General features: G+C 36.2%; 1 protein-coding gene across 1 annotated transcript in view; it reads left to right on the top strand.

Annotated features, from left to right (window-relative positions):
• The window catches only part of BCAS3 (BCAS3, microtubule associated cell migration factor), a 611,572-nt gene that overhangs the window by 139,698 nt on the left and 448,982 nt on the right, over positions 1 to 22,892 (top strand). Inside the window, exon 7 of the mRNA XM_023516602.1 lies at positions 15,213 to 15,320. Coding sequence (XP_023372370.1) covers positions 15,213 to 15,320 — 108 coding nt within the window. The remainder of the gene's footprint in view (positions 1 to 15,212; positions 15,321 to 22,892) is intronic.

Here is a 22,892-nt window from a genome sequence, read left to right as displayed (position 1 = left end):
GGCCTGGGCTGGGGATTCGAACCCGCCACCTTAGGTGTATGTGGCCAGCGCCCCAGCCGCTTGAGCCACAGGCGCCGAGCCACTGTCAGAGTTTTTAATTGACCTGCTAGGTATATAAGTATCATAATATGGCAAAGGAAGAAGCAAGTATTTCAAGCCGGGAGGATATTATTGTAGTCAACCCCATTGAAGAATCACTGGGGTTTAGATGTGTTGAAGAAAACCAGGTAGATAGAGAACAACGAGTTAAAAAAAAATCAGTCAAGGTGTATGGAACAGAGTACAAGTTGAATGAAAGAGGAAAGTATGTAAACTAAAAATAAGATGGAAAAAAACCCACCTGAAGGGCTAGGCGCAGTGGCTCATGCCTATAATTCTAGCACTCTGGAGGCTGAGGCTGGTATATACCTTGAGCTCAGAGTTGGAGACTAGCCTGAGCAAGAGCAAGAACCCATCTCTAAAAATAGTTCCACATTGTGGCAGGTGCCTATAGTCCCAGCTCCTTGGGAGGCTGAAGCAAGAGGATAGCTGTATGTGTAACTACAACTTGTTTAACTATTCATTTGTTGACAGACAAATGATGTTTGCATTTGTGGTCATTTTGTATAATGCTGCTATGAACATACTTAAACATGTTTTGTTTTATTTTATTTATTATTTATTTATTTTTTTTTTTTTAGAGTCAGAGTCTCATTTTGTCACCCTCAGTAGATTGCCATGGCATCACAGCTCACAGCAACCTCCAGCTCTTGGGCTTAGGCAATTCTCTTGCCACAGCCTCCCGAATAGCTTGGACTATAGGTGCCCGCCACAATATCCAGCTATTTTTTGTTGCAGTTTGGCCAGGGCTGGGTTTGAACCTGCCACCCTCGGTATGTGGGGCCAGCACCTTACTCACTGAGCCACAGGCACCACCCTGTTTTATTTTATTTTTTAGAGACAGAGTCTCAGTCTGTCACCTAGCCTGGATGACAGTGGTATGATTATAATTCACTATAAACTTGAACTCCTGAGCATAAACAATCCTCTGGCCTCAGCCTCCCAAATAGGTAGGACATCAAGTATGCACCACCACACTTAGCTAATTAAAAAAAAAATTATAGAAATTGGGTCTTGCTATGTTGCCCAGGCTGGCTATAACTTAGGGGCTCAAGCTATCCTCCTGCTTTTGCCTCCCAAAGCACTAGGATTATAGTTGTAAACCATCACACTTAACCTATGTACAGGTTTTTGCATGGACATATGCTTTCTTGGGTATATACTTAGGACTAGAAATGTTGAGTCATTTGTTAATGCTGTGTTTAACTTTTTGAAGAATCATAAAACTGCTTTCCACAGGAACCCTAACCTTTTATATTCCAGCTATTTTTTTTTTTTTTTTGAGACAGAGTCTCAAGCTATCCCCCTGGGTAGAGTGCTGTGGCATCACAGCTCACAGCAACCTCCAACTCCTGGGCTTAAGCGAGTCTCCTGCCTCAGCCTCCCAAGTAGCTGGGACCACAGGTGCCCGCCACAGTGCCTGGCTGTTTTTTGGTTGTAGCCGTCATTGTTGTTTTTGGCAGGCCCAGGCTGGATTTGAGCCCACCACCTTAGGTGTATGTGGCTGGCACCCTAGCCACTTGAGCCACAGGCGCCGAGCCAGCCTTTATATTCCTAGTAGCAGAGGATCAGAGTCCCAGTTTTTCCACATCCTCACCCATACTTATTATTACCAAGCTAGTAGGAATGAAGTTGTATCTCATTATGGATTTGATTTGTGTTATCCTAATGACTAGTGATGTTGAGCATCTTTTATATACCTGATGGTCCTTTATGTATTGTCTTTAGAGAAATGTCTATTCAAGTCCTTTGACCTTTTTTAAAATTGGAATGTTATAATTCTTGTTAAATTATAAGAATTCTCTCAAGTATTTCAAATACTAGAGACTTATATGATATGTTGTTTGCAAATGTTTTCTCTCATATTTTGTGACTGTGGTTTTACTTTCTTAATAATGTCTTTTGGCTCACAAAGTTTGAAAATACTGATCTAATCAAATTTGCCTATTTCTTCGTTTGATACTGTTTCTAAGAATTTACTGCCAAACCCCAGGTCAGAATTTACCTCTTGGTTTTCTCTTAAGAGTTTCATAGATTTATCTGTTTTATTTAAGTCATTACAACCGTTTTGGATTGAGAGGTGGTTCTCACTTCATTCTTTTGCAGGTGGATACCCATCAGCATAATTTGGTAAAAAAGACTTTTTTCCCCATTGAATAAACTTGGCACCTTTTTGAAAAATTAATTCATCAGTTATATGGGCTTATTTCTGGATGATAAATTCTGTTCCACTGGTCTATATGTCTAATGTTAGGCTAGTTTTACTCTGTTTTAAGTTTTGAAATGTGCATCCTCCAGATTTGATATTTTCCATTTTTGTTTGGGCTGTTTCAGGTTCCTTCCAGTTCTATTTGCTTGTAGGATTGGCTTTTTCATTTTTGCAAAAAGGGCCATTGGAACTTTGGTAGAGATTTATTGCAATTGTAAGTGTTATAATTTGTCTTTTGGATTGTTCATTGCTAGTGTTCGCATGTTGATTTTCTTCCTCACAAATTTGTTGGTATTTTTGGTGGATTTTCTGGGGTTTTCTATATAGAGAATAATGTTATCTATGAATAGGGATAATTTTACTTTTTTCTAATGTAGGCACCCCTTCTCCCCCTCTTTATTGCTTTGGCTAGATCTTTCAGTACTGGGTTGAGTAACATTGGGAATTCTTGTTTTCTTCCTGATCTTAGGGGGGGAAATATTAGTCTTTATTGAACATGATGTTAGCTTCTATTTCTTGTTTTTAAGTTTCCTTCTATTTCTACTTTCCTGTGTGTTTTTATCATGACAAGATGTTGAATTTTGACAAATGCTTTTATTGCCATCAGTTGAGATGATCATGAAGGGTTTTTTCCACCTTGTTTATTAATGTGATGCATTATATTGGCTGGTATTATTTTTTTCATCCTTGTTCCCCTGGGATAAATCCCACTTGGTCATGGTCACTATAATAAACCTTTTAACATGCTGCTGGATTTAGTTTGCTAGTGTTTTGTGGAGGATCGCCTCATCTGTATTCCTAGGGGTGTTGGTCTTCAGTTTTCTTTTCTTGTAGTATATTTTTTCTCACTTTCTTATCAAGACGGTGTTGGCCTTATGGAATGAGTTAAGAAATGTTCCTGGTCTTCAGTTGTTTGAAAGAGTTCGAGAAGGATCAGTGCTAATTCTCCTTTAACTCTGATAGAATTCACCAGGAGAGCAACTGATCTTGTACTTTCTTTATTGGCAGATTTTTGAATACTGATTCATTCTCTTAATTTGCTAAGTATTTCTTCTTGAATCAGTTTTGGTAATTTGTGTTTGTCCTAGAAGTTTGTTCATTTCGTCTAGGTCAGCGGTTCTCAAGCTGTGGGTCGTGACCCCCTTTTAACAATGAAAATACATTGTGACATTAGGAAGGTTGAGAACCATTGCTCTGGGTTATCTAGTTTATTTCTGTTATATCACTAGCAGAGTGTCCGTTTCACCTCTGTTGTTATTTGCATCTTCTCTCTTCATTTCTAGCTAGTCTAGCAAAAGAGCTTTATTCATCTTTTTTGAAGAATTTGTCTTGATTCTCTGTTGTTTTATAGTCTTGATTTTTTTTGTTTGTATCTGCTCTGATCTTTATTATTTCCTTCCTTCTGCTCTCAGAGGGTTTGGTCTTCTTTTTCTAATTCCTTCAGTGTCAAGTTATTGATTTGAGATCATATTTGATGTAAGGATTTATAGCTATAAATTTTGCTCTGAGTACTGTTTTTTACGTACCCTTTAAATTTTGGTACAGAGTATTTTAGATTTCATTTGTCTCAAAGTTTTTCCTAATATTCTTTGTGATTTTTTTTCTTTGACCTCTTGGTTAGAGTGTGTTGTTTAATTCAGTGTGTTTGTGAATTTCTAATTTTCCTTCTGTTTTTGTTTGCTGATTCATTTCCACATGATTGGAGAGATTGTTTTCAGTTTTAAAATTTACTGACTCTCTTTTTATGATGTAGCACATGGTATATCCTGGAGAATGTTTCATTTGCACTTCAGAAGAATATGCATTCTCCTCTTGGTGGGTGGAGTCTTTTACCTGAATATAAGTGGTTTTGCTCTAGTTCAATTAAGGTGTTGCTCTTAGGTTGTACAAATTTTTCTTCATTCTTTTCTCTTATGGGTTATTTTTGTTTTCTTGTTTTTAAGTTTGCTGATTCTTTCTTACTCTTTTTCAGGTATTTTTTTCAACCTCTCTAGTGAATTTTTAATTTCACCTATTCTTTACCCTTTAGTGCCAGAATTTTTATTAGCTTCCTTTTCTAATAATGCCAGGTTTTTTATTGATATTCTCAGTCAGTTCACTCACTGTTTGCCTGGTTTCCTTTAGTTTCGGAGTAGATTATTTTAGTTCTTTGAGCATTTTTAAGACAACTGTTTTAGAGTCTTTGTGTTGTAAGTACAGTGTCTTGATTGCCTCTGTGAAAGCTTTTCTCAATTTAGTTTTATACCTTTGAATGGGTTATACTTCTCTGTTTCTTTGTATGCCTTGTAGTTTTTTGCTGAATGGTGGACATTTTGAATATTGTAATGTTGTAATTCTGAACATCAGAGTCTCTTCCATTCCTGGGGTCTGTGGTTGTTGCTTGTTGCCATCTGCAACCACCTGTTGTTAGTAAATTTTCTAAATTATTTTTGTGAAGACTGTGTTTGTTGTCCTGTGTGAACACTGAAATCTCTCCTCTGCTATCTCAGCCAACAACCAGTGACAGGATAGAGGTCCCTTCGCCTCAGAAATTTTTTTAATTAGCAGGAGCCAAAAAGAAAAAAAAAATACTCTGGTGTTTGTAGATTACTTTTGACGTGAGCCAGTCCTTGCATGTGTAGTGGTACCATCTAAAACCCTAGCTTAGTCTTCACTTTCTTTTTGAGCTGGCTTAAAGGCTCAGCCTGAGTTGTTAACCTGGAGACTGTGCAGTTTTGCTCTGAGCAAGTGTATGGCCCTAGGCATGAGTGTCACGTTCTTTATTCCCCAATATATCAGCCAGTGTATATACACTTAGAAACAAACACACACATACACACTTCATTTTAAGGAATTGGTTTATGTAATTTTCAGAGCTGTTAAGTAAGAAATAAGAGAGGCTGGCAAGCTGGAAACATCAGGTAAAGGACTGATGCTGCAACCTTGAGGCAGGATTTTTTAATACATCAGAAATGTTCTATACTTAAGAGATGCAGTTTTCTGCATGAATGAGTTTATTTACGGCTTCATCTACACTTTCCATTTTCATTATTGCTTTTTTTTGTGGAGGGGGGAGGATATAAAGGAAAGTGAAGAACTTAGTTAAGTGTTTATACAGTTTATAAAGAGGTTTATCTCTAGGGAAGCTAAAATTCCAGCTTGTAGCTTAGATTTAACTAAAAGAGGTGCATGCTCCTGTTTGCCTAGTGCCCCCCCCTTTAGCTTTGGAAATTCCAGATGTTCTAGTACCATTTGTTAAAAAGACCACCCTTTTCTGATTGAATTGCTTTTGCTTCCTTGTCAAAGATCAGTTGCTTATATTTGTGTAATCTATATCTGGGTTTTCTATTTTGTTCCTTTATTTCTCTATTCTTTCATCAATATCACATTATCTTGATTATTGTATCTTTTTGTTTGTTTGTTTTTATGAGACATAGTCTCTGTCACCCTGGATAGAGTGCCATGGTGTCATAGCTCACAGCAACCTCAAAACTCCTGGGCTCAACCAATCCTCTTGCCTCAGCCTCCCAAGTAGCTGGAACTACAGGCACCTGCCACAATGCCTGACTATTTTTTCTATATTTTGTAGAGATGGTGGTGGTGGGGGGCTCACTCTTGTTCACATTGGTCTCAAACTCCTGAACTCAAGCAATGCACCCGTCTCAGCCTCCCAATATGCTAGGATTATAGGCATGAGCCACTGCACCTGGCTCTGATGATTGTATCTTTATAGTAAGCCTTGGATGTTAGATAGCATCAATTGTCTGACTCAGCTCTTCTCTTTCAATATTATGTTGGCTATTCAATACTTTGTTGGGTTCTTGGCCTTTCCATATAAATTTAGAGTCAGTTTGTAGGTACTCTCAAAATGCCTTGCTGGATTTTGACAAAATTTCATACCCATTCATGATGAAAACTCTCAGAAAATAAAGAATAGAAAGGAACTTCTTCAATTTGATAAAGCATATCTTCTAAAAATCTACAACTAATATCATACTTAATGGTAAAAAACTATATGCTTTCTTGCTAAGATCAAGGAACAATGCAAGAATGTCCACTCTCACTATTCCTAGGAAATTAAAGGCATATAGGTGGAAAGGGAGAAATAAAATGGTTAATGAGATTATTTTCAAAGTTAATAGATTTTTGGAGGAGGAAAAGGGAGGAGGGAAGGGGATTGGTAAGCTCTCACAAAATGGGTACAATGTAAGGATATACAGCACACCCACTGGGTGAAGGGCTCAACTACAACTTGCACTTTACCTAAGAAACACGCAGTACAACCTAGTCATTGTACTCTCATATTTATTGGAAAATAAATAAAAGTTAATAGACTTTTTCTTTCTTTTTTTTTTTTTGCAGTTTTTGGCCAGGGCCGGGTCTGGTATATGGGGCCGGCACCCTATTCCTTTGAGCAACAAGGTGCCACCCAAGCTAATAGACTTTTTAGAGGCAGCTTTAGGTGCACAGAAATATTAACCAGAAAGTATATTTCCATATATCCCCTTCTTCTTTCACACACACTATCCCCATCATTAACGTATCACGTCAGTGTGTCTAGTATATTTGTTAACAGTTGATATCTGATAATGATACAACCAAGGTCCATAGTATATTAGTCTCATTTGTTGAGTTGTACATTCTGCGCCTTTTGTAAAATGTGTAGTGTCATGTATGTACCCACCATTATGGTATCATACATAGTTTCTCTATCCTAAAAATCTCTTGTACTCTACCAATGCATTCTTTTTTCCTTTCCCCTGGCACCACTGATCTTTTTACTGTCTCCCTGGGTTTGTCTTTTTTCCATAACATTGTGTATTTAGAACCATATCATTTGTAGCCTTTCTGATTAGGTTCTTTCTCTTAACGATGTTCATTTAGGATTCTGCTATTTGCACATTTATCGAAATGCCTATCAAAATACCCGCAGGTAATTTTGTGGATAAATACTAACTAATTCTAAAGTTTTTTTTAACCCCACCCCTAATTCTAAAGTTTATATGGAAAGGCAGTGCTCCTAGAAGATAACATAAGAGAAAATCTAGGTTTGGGTTTGGTGATGGCTTCTTAGATATAACACCAAAAGCATAGTCCATGAAAGAAAAAAATTGGTAAGTTGGACCTCATTAACGTTACAAACTTACACTCTGTGAAGGATGACTTCAAGAGAATGAGACAGCTGCAGATGGGGAAAACATATTTGCAAGAGACATGTCTGATTAAATGACTATTATCTAAAACATACAAAACCCCTTAAAACCCAACAGTAAGAAAACGAGCAGCCCTATGAAAAAATGGGCAAAAATCCTGACTACAGAAGTTATACACATGATAAATAAGCATTAAGAAAGATGCTCAGTGCCATATGTAATTGGGGAATTGCAAACCCAAAACAAATGGATACCACATTTTATAAGGGCTAAAATCCAACACACTGACAACACCAAATGCTGACAAAGATGTGGAGTGATAGGAATGCTCATTCATTGCTAGAGGTATGAGTAATGAATGCAGAACCATATAGCCACTTCAGAATCTGATTTTGTAGTTTCTTATAAAACTAAACATAAGTCATACCATAAGATAGCCAGTTACCTTTCTTGCTATTTATTCCAATGAGTTGAAACTTATGTCCCCACAAAACCCTGTACAGGTATAGCAACTTTATTTATAATTGCTGAAACTTGAATGTAATAAAAATGTCCATCAGCATGTGAATGGATAAATAAACATTGGTACATCCTAAGAGTAAACTATTAATCAGTGTTAAAAATAAATGAAATACCTAGCCATGAAAGAAATGCACGGCCCTTCAATATGGTGGAACCTTAAATGTATATTGCACAGTAAAAGAAACCACTGTGAGAAGGCTGTACACTGTGTGATTCCTACCATATGATAAGAGTATGAGACAGTAAGGTGAACATTTATGTCCACACAACCTGCACATGGACGTACATAGCAGCGTTGTGTAATTGCCCAGTCCTGCAGGTAACCAAGATGTCCTCCAGTAGGCAGATAAATTAATAAACTGTAACATATTCATAAAATGGAATATTCTCATTAATTCTTAGTGAGTTTTTTTGTTATCTTCATCTTCCCTTCTCATTCTGAACTTGTACAGATGAACTTGTTCATATGTAGTTTTATAAGAAACCACTGAAGTGTTGTCCAGGCATCTATTCCATTTTTGTATTCCCACCAGCATTGTGAGAGTGATTCTTTTTCTCCTTATTTTTACCAGCATTTTTTGTCACTGTTTTCTAATTTTTATCAGTTTTCATGGGGGTATAGCGATTTCTCTTAGTGGTTTTTTAATTTCCTTTATGGCTAATCACACATCTGTATAGTGTCTTTTATGAAATATCTGTACTTATTTATTTTGTTAAGAGAGGCAATGTGTGACTCCATATTTGATTATATATGATAATGGAGACTCAATCTCTTAGTTTATATTTATTTATTTATTTTTTTTGCAATTTGGCCTGGGGCCGGGTCAAACCTACTACCCTTGGTATATGAGGCTGGTGTCCTACTCACTGAGTCACAGGCACCGCCTCAATCTCTTAGTTTTTAATTAATTGGTAATTAAGGAGACAGAGTCTTGCTCTGTTGCTCCAGCTAGAGTGTAGTGGTGTCATCATAGCTCATTGTGATCTCCATATCCTGGGCTCATGTGGTCCTCCAACCTTAGCCTCTGAAGTAGATGGGACTACAGGCAGGCACTACTATACCTTGCTGATTTTTTCTATTTTGGGTAGCGATGGGGACTCACTCTTGCTCAGGCTGGTCTTGAGCTCCTGAGCTCAAGTGATCCTCCCACCTTGGCCTCCCCGAGTGCTAGAATTATAGACATAAGCCATGGCACCCAGCTATCAATCTCCTAGTTACATATTAATAGGATAGAGAGCAAGAAATTGTATCGGGAAGAGGTTGTTAGCTTTTCAGAATTTAATCTGAATTTGAGACATACTCAGTGTTGAAATTTAAAAACATTTTAGTTAAATGTAATTATTTTAGTTTGTCTAGTGTTTTCTAAAACTATAGATTCATTTTCATGCATATGTTTAGTTATTCTTATTGATGTTTGTCTTTTGTATTTATAATATTTTTAATATTTTTCATTTAAAGAAATCCAGTTTAAATATTTTGTTTTGCAGTTTATGGGTGCTTAATTTACCCTTTTCATTTTTAGTAAATGAAACTTTTTTTCAAATTTAATCTGTAAGTAGTTGCAATCAACTTTCTTCACTGAAATGAATTTACTGTGTAAATTCCATAGCTTTGGCTGTTGTACTATATCAAAATGAGGACTTTTCCCTCCCTAATAAAATCTTAATAACTTCCCCTGATGGGTGTGGGTCAGCTTTACAGTAGGCAACAGATTGTTCTGATAAAATTTTTCAACACAGATGCCCACTAGCTCAATATAAAACAAGTTGCTCAGATAAAGAAAAGGTCTGTTAAAGAGAAATTGCATTCATTTGTATTTTATATTTATCATAAAAAGTACAAAATACTTTTACTATTTATTTTAACATGTATGTATGAAATTGTGCCTGGGCACAAATTAGAGGTTTTTACACAACCATTTAGTTATAAAAATTGCATTATTCCTGGTTTTCCTATTCCTCTGGTGCCTGTTTGTAATAGATTCATTGCATTCTAAACTTGTCTCTCAAAAGTTCTTCTAGGTACTTTTCCTGTTAAGTGGTTAGGCTGATCTTTAATGTGAAGTGAAAGCTCTGTGTTTAAATGTCAGACACAAACCTTTAAAAATATTAGTCCATTAGAGCCCTGTCAAAATCAGATATAACTTGTGTCTCATATAAGAGAGTAAAGAGTAAAAGCTTGTTTCATTTCTGAATATTTTAATATAAAACTTTTTGGGGCATGCATACTGATTGTTTTATAGAGAGATTTCTCATTAGCCTGCCCATGAGGAAAATTAAGATTGTCTTGCTGTGCTCTATGGAAATGGTCAAGGCTTTTCAAAAGAGAAAACAGAGAACAAAAGGACATGTCGGGCATGCACACAACTGTGTTATTGGCAGGAAGCATGCTGACTCCTTTGTGGATGTGTGAATTTGTGAAGACTTATTTTAAAGAATTATCTTTCCCTATTAGTCACTGAATGGGAGACTTTTCCCCATTTATAAATAGAGTTCTTGGTTCGGACAAATCTTGTGCAGTTAGCTGTAAACTGAGCCTTCATAGCATTTGTTTTGTCTGTTTCTAATGATGGCTTTTTACAGGAAGACTCTCAGTCGTGACATTGTCTGGACGATGCCAGCGAAGTGATAAGAATTCCAGTACCTAATGTGTTATAGCCATAATGAGCTCCTAATTGAAGGTGACAAGCTGCTCTTTCCCTCCTAGTTGGTTGGGCAAGATGTTAGATTTTATTCATTATTAAACTCATTCCTTAACAGCAGAGGAGTGTGGATTAATTTGTAGGGACACTTAGGAGTTTTTGCCTTGTGTCAGTTTTAGGGATTGAAGTTCCGGCTTTTACAAGATTCTCCCTACCTCTAGCTATTCCAGTTGTATACAGTTGTGTTACTACCACCACAATAGTGATACATTTCCATCACACTAAAGGTTTTTCATGCCACGTGACACTCTATACCTTCCCTCTGAACTTTTCTCCTGGCAACTACTAATCCGCTTCCTATTATTATAGCCATTTTTTAAGCTTTTTGTAGAAGAGGGCATATAATATGTAAAGTTTATGTGTGCCTCCCTCTCATGGTTTTAAGATTCATCTCTGTTGTTTATAGATAATTTGTTCTTTTTAATTATTGAATACTATTCATTGCATTAATATATCACTATTAATTCACTCATTGATAGGGATTTAATTGTTTCTAGGTTTTGAAAATTATGAATGATAAAGTATCTGATTGTGACATGCAGGAGACTTATATTCAATGTTTTGAGAAACTGCTAAACTATTTCTCTAAGTCACTGTGACATTTTGCATTCATAATAATAATGTGTGAGAGGTTCAATTACTTTGCATTCTTGCCACCACTTTGTGTTACCAGTTTATAAAGTTTTTGCCATTCTAGTGGATGTAGTGGTGTCTGTTGGTGATTTCAGTTTGCAATTCCCTGGTAATTAGTTATGCTGAACATCTCTTCATGTGCTTAGTTTCTATCTATCTTTGGCCAGGTATCTTTTTTTATAATATTATAGCCACTTTTTATGTATTGCAGGCACGATTGCTATTGAGTTATAATAATTTCTAAATTTTAGACACAAACCTTTTGTCAGATATGTGTTTTGAAAATATCTACATTTACTTACAATATGGGCCTTGGTTTTACATTTTCCAATTTCTGGCTGTTAAAAAGCAAAAGTTAGGCCGGGTGCAGTGGCTCATGCCTGTAACCCTAGCCACTCTAGGAGGCTGAGGCTGGAGGATCACTTGAACTCAGGAATTCGAGACCAGCCTTAACAACAGTGAGACCCTGTCTTTATTAAATAGAAAAATTAGCTTGGCCTCTTAGTGGGTACCTATAGTCCTAGCTAGTCAAGGGGCTGTGTCAGGAATATTGGAATATCTCTTTAACCCAGGCGTCTGAAGTTGCTGTGAATTAGGCTCACACCATGATACTCCCACCTGGGCAACAGAGTCAGCCTCTACTTCCAAAAAGAAAAAAAAAAAAACAAGCTAAAGGTTTTAATTTATTCTATTTTAGTGCATCCTTTTCTTGTTTAAGAAATAGTTTGCACTAAGAAAATGCCATGAAAGCTATGTTAACCAGTTTGGTAAAAATATTTCAAATTGTATATAAAACCAGCACATTGTACCCCATGACTGCATTAATGTACACAGCTATGATTTAATTAAAAAAAAAGGAAAGAGTTTGCAAAGATTTTTCTCTTGTATGTTCTAGATATTGTATAGTTTTGACTATAATATTTTAACACATACTATCCATTTCGAGTTAATATTTGTGTACAAGTTGGGGACCATTTAGTTTTTCTAATACATATATCTGGTTTTTTTTAGTGCCATTTGTTCCAAAGACTATCTTTATCATTTAATTATAGTGTACCTTTGATGAAAATCAACTGGCCATACAAATGTGAGTTTGTTTCTAGACTCTCTATTCTGTTTCCTTGATATATATATTTCTGTGCTTACACCAATACCATGCTATCCTGATTATTGCAGCCTTTTCAGTTTCCTACATGTTAATCATGTATATGTATAGGGATACTGTGGAGGTATTACAGGTTTAGTTCCAGACCACGCCAATAAAGCATGTAATAGAAGTTTTGTTTCCTGGTGCACATAAAAGTTATGGTTTACTATACTGTAAGTCTGTTAAGTATGCAATAGCATGTTCTGTAAAAAATGTACATAATCTTAATTAAAAATACTTTATTGCTAAATAATGCTAATGAAAATTGGAGCCTTCAGCAAGTCATAGTCTTTTTGCCAATGCAGAGTTTTTCCTTGATGCTGTTGGGTGCTGACAGATGGGGTGGTGGTTGCTGAAGGTGTGGGGAGCTGTGGCACTTTCTTATAATAAGAGAACAATTAAGTTTGCCACCTTGAATGACACTTTTTTCCCTTAAAGATTTCTCTATAGCATATGATGCTGTTTGATAGTATTTTACCCCCACAGAACATCTTTCAAACTTGGAGTCAGTCCAATCAAACTCTGCTGCTGCTTTAGCAATTAAGTTTATGGTATATTCTAAATCTTTTGTTGTCATTTCAACAATACTGATGGCATCTTCACCTAAGTAGATTTCATTGCGAGAAAGCTCTTTCCTTGTTCATTCTTCCTTTTTTTTTTTGAGACAGAGCATCAAGCTGTCCCCCTGGGTAGAGTGCCGTGGCATTAACAGCTCACAGCAACCTCCAACTCCTGGGCTCAAGCGAGTCTCCTGCCTCCGCCTCCCAAGTAGCTGGGACCACAGGCGCCCGCCACAACGCCCAGCTATTTTTTGGTTGCAGCCCTCGTTGTTTGGCGGGTCCCGGCTGGGGATTTGAACCCGTCACCTTAGGTGTACGTGGCTGGTGCCTTAGCCGGTTGAGCTATAGGCGCCGAGCCTCCTTGTTCATTCTTAAGAAGAAACGCCTCATATCTTCAGGTTTTATCCTGAGTTGGCAGTAATTCAGTCACGTCTTCAGATTCCACTTCTAGTTCTAAATTTCTTGCTATTTCTACCACATCTGCAGTTATTTCCTCCACTAAAGTCTTGAACTCTTCAAAGTCATCCGTGGGAATTGGGATCAACATTTTGTTGTTAACCACAGTCAATGTTGATATTTTGTTTCATATTTCAGTCAATGTTAATATTTTGTTTCATATTGCTGATTTGTTTTGTTAATACTTTGTTAAGAAGGGTGTATGCAAGCATGTATGTATGTTGTTTCTTTTCCTACAGGCATTTGTTTAGTTTTTGGATAGGTGGTACTTGCCTTATAACTAAAAGGACAATTCTCACTTATGAAATAGGTTGTATATGATGGGTATTCATTTTTGTCTGATTCGTAGAGTTAATAAAGTGAAAGAATTTTTGAGGATTTTCTTTGTGAAAAGTTATGCATTCAATTTCTTTTATAGATACTGGGCTATATTCATAGTATCTTTTGGTTTCAATTGGTTTGGGCAGCTGGTCCATTTTAAGGAATTTGTTTATGTTATCTGAATATTGCCTATTTCCTTCCTTATATTGTTTGTCTCTTCTGTATTATTTTTCTTAAATACTTTGACTAGAATTATTTTTTATCTTAAAGAAGAACTATGTTTTAGTATTACTGTTTTCCCCCTAATTCATTGCACATATTTTATTTCATTAATATCTTACAGCATTTTTATTCTTCATTCTACTTTCATTGGTTTTAACTTTTTAAAAGTTGTTTTCTTAAGGTAGAAACATCGATTTTCTGATATGTTCTTGTGCCAAGAATACAGCTCCTTAATTAATCTGTACCTTTACAATAAGTCTTATCATGTGGAATACATTTCCATGTATGTTTTGCATTTCCATATACATTTTTTAATGAAGTTTAATGAGGTAGAATTTTTTAATGAGATTTTTAACTATCAATGTAAATCTTTCAGTTTATAGTATTTATTTCATTTACTAATTTTTTAATAAATAAAACTATTTTATTCTTTCATGCAAATAGATTATAAATCCTTACTTAGATTTATTCCAAGATATTCAATGTTTTTGATATTTTTAATGCCACTTTATATGATATTGTTTCAAATGTCATTAATTATTTGTTCTTAATTTACAAAACAGGTGATGTTTGTATATTGACCTTGTATCTAGTGATCTTGGTGAATCCACATAGTTTTTGTTGTGGGTTTATTTGCATGTGTGCATATATTATATATATTTCTACTTATAGATTTTTATCATTGAGTTTTATACTTATACAGTGAGGTTTTCAACATAAATGATAACTTTATTTCTTCCTGTAGTAATTACTTTTCTTGACTTCTTCATGAGTCCTTCTGTGCTATGTTGAATAGAGTATTGATAATATCTTGTCTAGTTTCTTATTTTGGAATCTAGACACAGTTTACAATTTTTTGCTAGTTTTTGTTAGTTTTAAAGTTGGTACCCTTCATCAGCTTAAGGGAAGATTTGTTATGAATGGGTTCTGAAATTTATCAAATGCTTTTCTACATTTATTGATATAATTATATTATTTGTCTTTTTTATAGTATTTATTTGATGAGTGATTTCTTTCCTCTCTGAATTTTGTATTCCTACCATAAATTGGTATAAAATAAGGGTTGTATTGTGATCATCTTTTTGGGAAGGTTTGAATCAATTTACTAATGTCCTATTAATAAAGGGTTTGAATCTCATGTTAATAAGAAAATGTAGAGGTTAATAGCCTTTCCCCTTTTGTAAAATAATGTTTTTTTCCTTCTTTTAGCACAAGCCCACCTTACTGTTGTGTGGATTTATATTCACTTCGTACTGGGGAGATGGTTAAGTCCATTCAGTTTAAGACACCTATTTATGATCTCCACTGCAACAAAAGGTAAGCACTTTTTCATGTATTTCTTGTGCAATAAGATAACAAGAAACATGTTCTCCTAGGCATGGAACATCCTACCAAGTTCATTGTCTACCAGATTTATTTAAAAAAATTCAGAAACACCTAAATTCTGTCTGGTGAAATAGCTCTATGATTTCTTAATGAATAAATTCCAACTTCCCATCATGATCCATTAGGGAGTTTTGAATTTAGTGTAGTAGAACATAACCAACATTTGTAAAACAAAATGGAAAAGTATCTAAGCAAACCTTTATATATAAAATACATGGCTTTTTAAAATATGCATAACATGTATGTCTTATATATGGTTATTGGTTTATGATGTGAAATGTAGTTTTGTGTAGACTTATCCAAACTTTTGAAAAGCATGTTTTTTAACTGTAAAAAAATGCTTTAAAATATTTTTTATTTCTTCCCATTTCACAATGGAGCTATAACAGGGACTAGATTGATTTTTTTCTTTGAAATTTGTTTTGTATGACCTGGTGTGGTGGCTCATATGTATAATCCTAGCGCTCTGGGAGGCTGAGGTGGATGGATTGCCTGAGCTCGGGAGTTTGAGACCAGCCTGAGCAAAGTGAGACCCCATCTCTACTATAAATAGGAAAACTAGCTGGGCATTGTGGCAGGCACCTGTAGTCCCAGCTACTTGGGAGGCTGAGGCAAGAGGATTGCCTGAGCCCAAAAGTCTGAGGCTGCTATGAACTATGATGCCAGGGTGCTTTACCCAGGGTAACAGAGGAAGACTCTGTCTCAAAAAAAAAGGCTTTTTTTGTTTTGTAAAATTGTTGGGAAAAAATTCAGATCTTAGTTGAACTTCTACCTGAACTTCTACCTTCTACCTTTAGTAACAATGACAAATTAACCACAGAACATTGCAGGAGAGAGGAACCATAGGAATCTTCTTCTTTAGTACTTTCCTTTAACATTGTAGCCAACTGAAGCTGTAGGATGTAAAGTATAAATTTTCCTCCTCATCAAAATGCAGACACCTGAAGCAGAAAATGAAATATTTTATCTCATTTCAATATACTTAAGTAAATCGAGTTAAGTGAATTGTGCTTGCAGATCAATAACTGGAGCATTGAAAATCATTCATAGCCCATATTTGACTACACAAGAGTGAATAGTGCAAGTTGAAATGCAAATTTGAGGCCATCAGCACTTGTTCAAGAGCTCTTGCAAGAAGTGACTTGGCAGAGTGTAGAAGAAAGGAGAATATGGGGGGAATTCATTGATGTGGAAGGAAAAGAAGTAGGAGCAGCGCAGGGTCAGAGAGTCAGTCATCAGAGACTTCTGTAGTGTAAAGCACTAAGGAGTCAACAGGGTCTAGACAAGTGCACAGGAACAGACGTAACCTTGGAATTCTTTCTGGTGGTCTGGCAGGCAATTTAAAGGGGATGGTGTCTCTAAATAAAAAGGAAGTAAAAAAGAGAAGGTATAAAGTAAGCCTTACTCAACCAAGATAACACCCCAAACTCAGAAGATTGCCACTTCCCTACCTTAAGCCCCTAAAATGTACCATTTCTTGTTTAGCAGTTACTCTGTGCCTGCCCCATCATTGTGCAGTTGAATCTTCTCTGAACAATGCGGGGGTTAGAGGCGCTACCCCCAGTGCAGTGAAAAATCCACACATAACTTTTGACTCCTTCAAAAACCTAACTAATGGGCTTGGCGCCTGTGGCTTAAGTGGCTAAGGCTCTAGCCATGTACACCCAAGGTGGCGGGTTTGAATCCAGCCTGGGCCTGCCAAACAACAATGACGGCTGCAACCAAAAAAAAAAATATAACTGGGCGTTGTGGCAGGAGCCTGTGGTCCCAGCTACTTGGGAGGCTGAGGCAGGAGACTCGCTTGAGCCCAGGAGTTGGAGGTTGCTGTGAGCTGAGATGCCACGGCACTCTACCCAGGGGGACAGCTTGAGGCTCCTGTCTCAAAAAAAAAAAAAACCTAACTAATGAACTGCTTTCTTTTGGAAGCCTTTTTTATTTTTTATTTTTTTGGAAAACTTTGATAATATAATCAATCAACTCGTAATTTTTAAGTTATGTGTATTATATGCTGTATTCTTACTGTTAAGTAAACTAGAGAAAAAATGTTATTAAGAAAGTCATAAGGAAGAGAAACTAGATTTTTTATTCCTTAAGCAGTAGTAGATCATCATCATAAAGGTCTTCATCCTCATTGTCTTCATGTTGGGGAGGCTGAGGAGGACCAGGAAGAAATGGTCTTGCTCTTTGTGGCAGAGTGGGACAAATCCATGTCTAAGTGGACCTGCACAGCTGAAGAAGCACCTGTTACTCAGGGGTCTACTGTAGACTTGCTGTGCGAGGCGTCAGATACCTTGGCTTTTTAATTCACATCTTTAGATTGAGAGGAAGTTTATTTGAGGGGCTCTGTTTAAGGAATTATACCCATTGATCCTCATTTCTACCTGGACTCTGATATAGATGATGAGACTCATCAGGGGATGAGGTTTGGAGATTTTGAAAGAGAGTGTGTATTTTCTTTTTTTTTTTTTTTTTGGAGGAATGTCAATAATTTAATAATTTACATAAAACTTAAAGCAACTGTGTGGTTTCACATGTTCTTAGATTCTATGACACATTTTCCTTCAAATGATAGGATTTAATTTCTTCAGCCTTGAGTATGGGCAGGACTTAATGATAAACTTGTGATGACTAGAATAAAGTAGAAATGGTGAGCAACTTGGGAGACCAGGTCATAAAAGGCAACAAGTCTTTGTCTTTGCTTTCTTATTTGGATTAGGTATAGATCTAAGAAGGTGAGTATAATGTTGTAGATATCATATAGTGTGACATAGTAGGCATAATCTGATTTAAAAATGTGAGGAGAAAAGAAAGGGGAAACCGGTGTAGATGGGATGACAATAGATGATCCCGCCAATTCCCAAGAGGGAAAGAAATCTTCTCCCATGTAAAAGCCAAAAAACATTCTGTGTCATGAAGGGGAACTCAGACCAAACTTACCAACATACTGATGAATGTAACTAGGCTGGGCGCAGTGGCTCACACCTGTAATCCTACCACTCTGGGAGGCCAAAGAGGGAGGATTGCTTCAGGTCAGGATTTGGAGACCAGCCTGAGCAATAGTGAGATGCTGACTTTACAGAAAAATAAAAAACTGGTCAGGGTAGTGTGCTCCTATAGTTTCAGCTACTCTGGAGACTGAGGCAGGAGGATCACTTGAGCCCAGTAGTTTGAAGTTGTAGTGAGCTATGATGATACTACTGTACTCTAGCCAGGGCTGAGTGAGACTCTGTATCCAAAAAGAAAGTTAGTTTAAATCACCTATAACAAAAATATTTTAATGTACACATCTATGATTTAATAAAAAAATTTTTTTGAATTGACTCAGTAAACAAATGAAAGGACTAATCTCCTTGATGGCTAAACAGTTATTAAGAATTGGGAACACTAAGCATACTTTTATGATTGTACTGAATGAAAATCTTAACAAAGATATAAAGATCTTCAGGGCAGATTAATAATAGAAATTACACAGTTTGAATAGCAGAGATTAAAAATTTAGGAAACAACTATCAGAGCATCATTGTTTTATTGGACAGTACTAGAAGGTTTAAGAAGAAGACAGATACAGGTGAAAGCAAAGCTCAAGAAATAATTTCAAAAAGTTTCTCAAATTGTATGACATACATAAATTTGCATATTCATGATCTCCAAGAACACCAAGCCAGAGAATATTCCTATGTATGTCATAGTCCAGCATTTGAAAATTATAAGATCAAGAGGAACACTTGAAGGTACCTTTAGGAAAATGCCACATTATATATAGGGAAACAGCAATTTAAAGTCCTGGGACATCACTCAGAAGCCCTCAGAGGAACTAAGAGTACTCAGAAAGAAACTTCCCCAGTCCTTCCCGTGACCAGACCTGACTGTCTCCTTTCTTGCTTTTTGTCTACACTTCTACACGGTATTCTAACCTTTCTCACCTAGTCATTAAAATCTTTTCATCCTGACTACCCATCCTCCTCTAGGTACCTGTCCAAATTTCTCAAACTAGCAGTCCTTATTTGTCCCTACTTATTTGTTAAACACACACACTGCTTCTTACAGGGTACATTGACCTCCATGTTCCTAAGTAGATTGGTCAGTTTTCAGGCTTCATATCTGTAGTTAGGAGTCATTCCCCAAACCTTTTTTTTTTTTTTTTTTTTTTTTTTTTTTTTTTTTTTTTTTTTTTTTGAGACGGAGCCTCAAGCTATCCCCCTGGGTAGAGTGCTATGGCATCACAGCTGACAGCAACCTCCAACTCCTGGGCTCAAGTGAGTCTCCTGCCTCAGCCTCCCAAGTAGCTGGGACTACAGGCGCCTGCCACAATGCCCGGCCATTTTTTTTTGGTTGCAGCCATTATTGTTGTTTGGCGGGCCTGGGCTGGGGATTCGAACCCGCCACCTTAGGTGTATGTGGCTGGCGCCTTAGCCGCTTGAGCCACAGGTGCCGAGCCTTAAATTTTTTTTTTTAAAGGGGGTCATCATGATCCCGTGCTCACTTTTTTTTTTTAATTAAATCGTAGCTGTGTACATTAATACTATCATGGGGTACAGTGTGCTGTTTCTGTATACAATTTGAAATACTTTCATCCAACTGGTTAACATAGCCTTCATATATCTTTCTAAATGTAGAATATAAATGTCTTGACACAATAAGAAAATGACATTCCCCAAATCTTAAGTGAACAAAGTTTCTCTTTTTTGGAAACCCTTTCTTTACTAGGTTTTTTGAATATCATTCCCTTGTTTTCTCATTGGGTTTCTTTACCAGTGGCTAAATGTTGGAGTGCTTTCATCTTTGAATCTCTTTCTCTTTTCAACTGTGCTTCTTCTTTAGATGGCCTTATCTGTTTTCATTAATTTAATACAATTAACTTATAGTGATCTATACATTTCTGTCTTAACCTGTTACTCTGACCTCTATTCCTATGTTTTCCATTTTGCTTTTTTTTAAATTTTACTAAGTCAAATACAAATAGATCATGAATACATTCATGCATATGTGGGATAAAATGTGCTGATTTTTTTTTATACAATCTGATGTGGTTACAATAAACAAATCACATAGCTTCACTTCATTTACTTGATTATTGTGCCAAAGCATCTATGTTCTATACTTCACAGGTTTGACTTGTACCCTTGTCATATGCTCCATAGGTGTGGTCCCGCCTTTTACCCCCCCCCCGTCAAACCTTCTCTCTCCCCTCCTTTCCCGCTCCATTTCTCTCCTTCATCCTGGGCTACAGTTGTGTTCTATCTTTCATAAGAAAGTGTAAATATAAGTAGGCTTTATAGAAGTACTGAGTACATTGGATACTTTTTCCTCCATTCTTGAAACATTTTACTCAGGAGAATATGTTCCAGATCCCTCCATGTAAACATAAAAGAGGTAAAGGCTTCATCTTTTTTAAGGCTGCATAGTATTCTGTAGTATACATATACCACAATTTATTAATCCATTTTTGGGTCAATGGGCACTTTGGCTTCTTCCACGACTTGGCTATTACTAATTGAGCTGCAATGAATAATCTGCTGCAAATATCTTTTTTGCAAAGTGATTCTTGGTCTTTTGGATATACTCCTAGTAGAGGAATTGCAGGATCCAACAGCAGGTCAATTTTTAGATCCCTGAGTGTTCTCCAAACTTCTTTCCAAAAGGAACATACTAGCTTGCATTCCCACCAGCAGTGCTCATAAGTGATTTGAGAGTGCTGAGGCTCACGTAGATCGAATCACTTAAAAGGAAATAAAGCAACAGGTCTTTACCTATTTAAAGATGATGAAGATGAACTGGCTTAAATTAGTAGTATTAACAGGTTAGCAGTGTTTTTGGTTGAAATCACTTTTATTTCCTTATGCAAAAATGTATAGATGTAATATGAAATTTTGAACAGTTGTCTACTAATTAGACAAAAGCTATTTAAAATCATTAGGAATAAGTCCAATGAAAGATATATAGGACCTCTATTCAGAAAACTTTGAATTAGAGAAGGTATAGAAGACCTAAAGAAACAATTAGTGAAGACTATTTTTGTGAAGTAGGAGATTATTCATGATTTCAAAATTATCATTATTTGACCAAGATATTTTTATTGTGTATCAAGCTTTATTACAAAACTACAGTAATTAATGAAATCTTAATACTGTTGAAAAGATAGAAAAGCAGTGCAATAGAATGGAGTCCAGAATTAGACACACACGTATATGGCCAGGTGAGTTATGATGAAGGTGTCACTGCAGCAGTTTATTTGGTAAATATGAGTATTTCTTGTTCACGTGGATATTCATATCAGAAAAAAAGGCCTGACATCTCCATAACAAATAATTCCAGATGAATTGTATCTTTAAACAGGAAAGATTTTGTTCGTAGGAAAATTTCAAGTAGAAATTTAACTAATGGCCAGTCATGGTGGGTCTCATGGTAGCTCTTGACTTAATCAGAGCACTTTGGGAGGCATAGGCAGGAGGAATTCTTGAGGCCAGGAGTTCAAGACCAGCTTGAATGACACAGGAAGACCCTGTCTCTGGAAAAATTTTAAAATTAGCTGAGCCCAGTGGTATGCACTTGTAGCCCCAGCTATTTAGAGGTCAACGCGGAAGGATTGCTTGAGTTTGAGGTTGCAGTGAGTTATGATAGCACTGCATGGAAGCCTAGGGGATAGAGCAGGATTTGTCTCTTAAAAAAAATTTTAAAATCATTTTATTTATACAAGGGTATTTAGGTTTTGAAATTTCTTCTCATACCAGTTTTGATAATTTGGATCTTTCTAGACATTTGTCTTTTAGGTTGTCTAATTTATTGGAATTAAGTTGTTTGTAATACTTATATATTATAAATTTAATGACTATAGGATATCTAGTGATATAGATAATGGGTGAATTCTCTCATTTTTTGGATCAGTGTACTTAGAAATTTAGTTTTGCTTCTAGCTGTAGGTTTGTTTTACAGCAGGTGAGGTGAAATACATGCTGATTATCAGGTTTAGCAAATTTCTTTTCTAGTTTGCTGACTGACAAGTTTTTGTTGTTTTTAATAATTGGGCACTGAATTTAGTGAAACCATGATGAAGATGACTCTGTATTTGCTTTTCAGTCTATTAAAAAAGTAAATTGTAGGTTGGGTGCAGCAGCTCACGCCTGTAATCCTAGTACTCTGGGACACTGAGAGAAGATTGCTTGAGCCCAAGAGTTTGGGGTTGCTGTGAACTATGATGCCATGGCACCTTCTACCTAGGGTGACAGAGTGAGACTGTGCCTAAAATAATGTAATATATATATATGATGATTTCCCAATGTTAAATCATTCTTGCATCCTGGGATAAACTCCAGGGGGTGATTATTTATAATTCTTTTTATCTATTCCTAGATTTCATATATGTTCATGAGTAAGGTTGATCTATAATTTTCTTTCTATTATTATGCTTTGTTTTTTTGTTTTGTAAAACACGGAAAGGGTTCCTTCTTTGGTATTTTCTGTGATCATTTGCATAGGATTGCTACATCTTTTTTTTTTTTTTTT

This window comes from Otolemur garnettii, unplaced genomic scaffold (genome assembly GCF_000181295.1).
Source record: "Otolemur garnettii isolate 467f Iridium unplaced genomic scaffold, OtoGar3 scaffold00094, whole genome shotgun sequence".
NCBI lineage: Eukaryota > Metazoa > Chordata > Mammalia > Primates > Galagidae > Otolemur > Otolemur garnettii.
The sequence above is the reverse complement of the archived record's forward strand: the minus strand, read 5'-3'. Positions and strand labels throughout refer to the sequence as shown.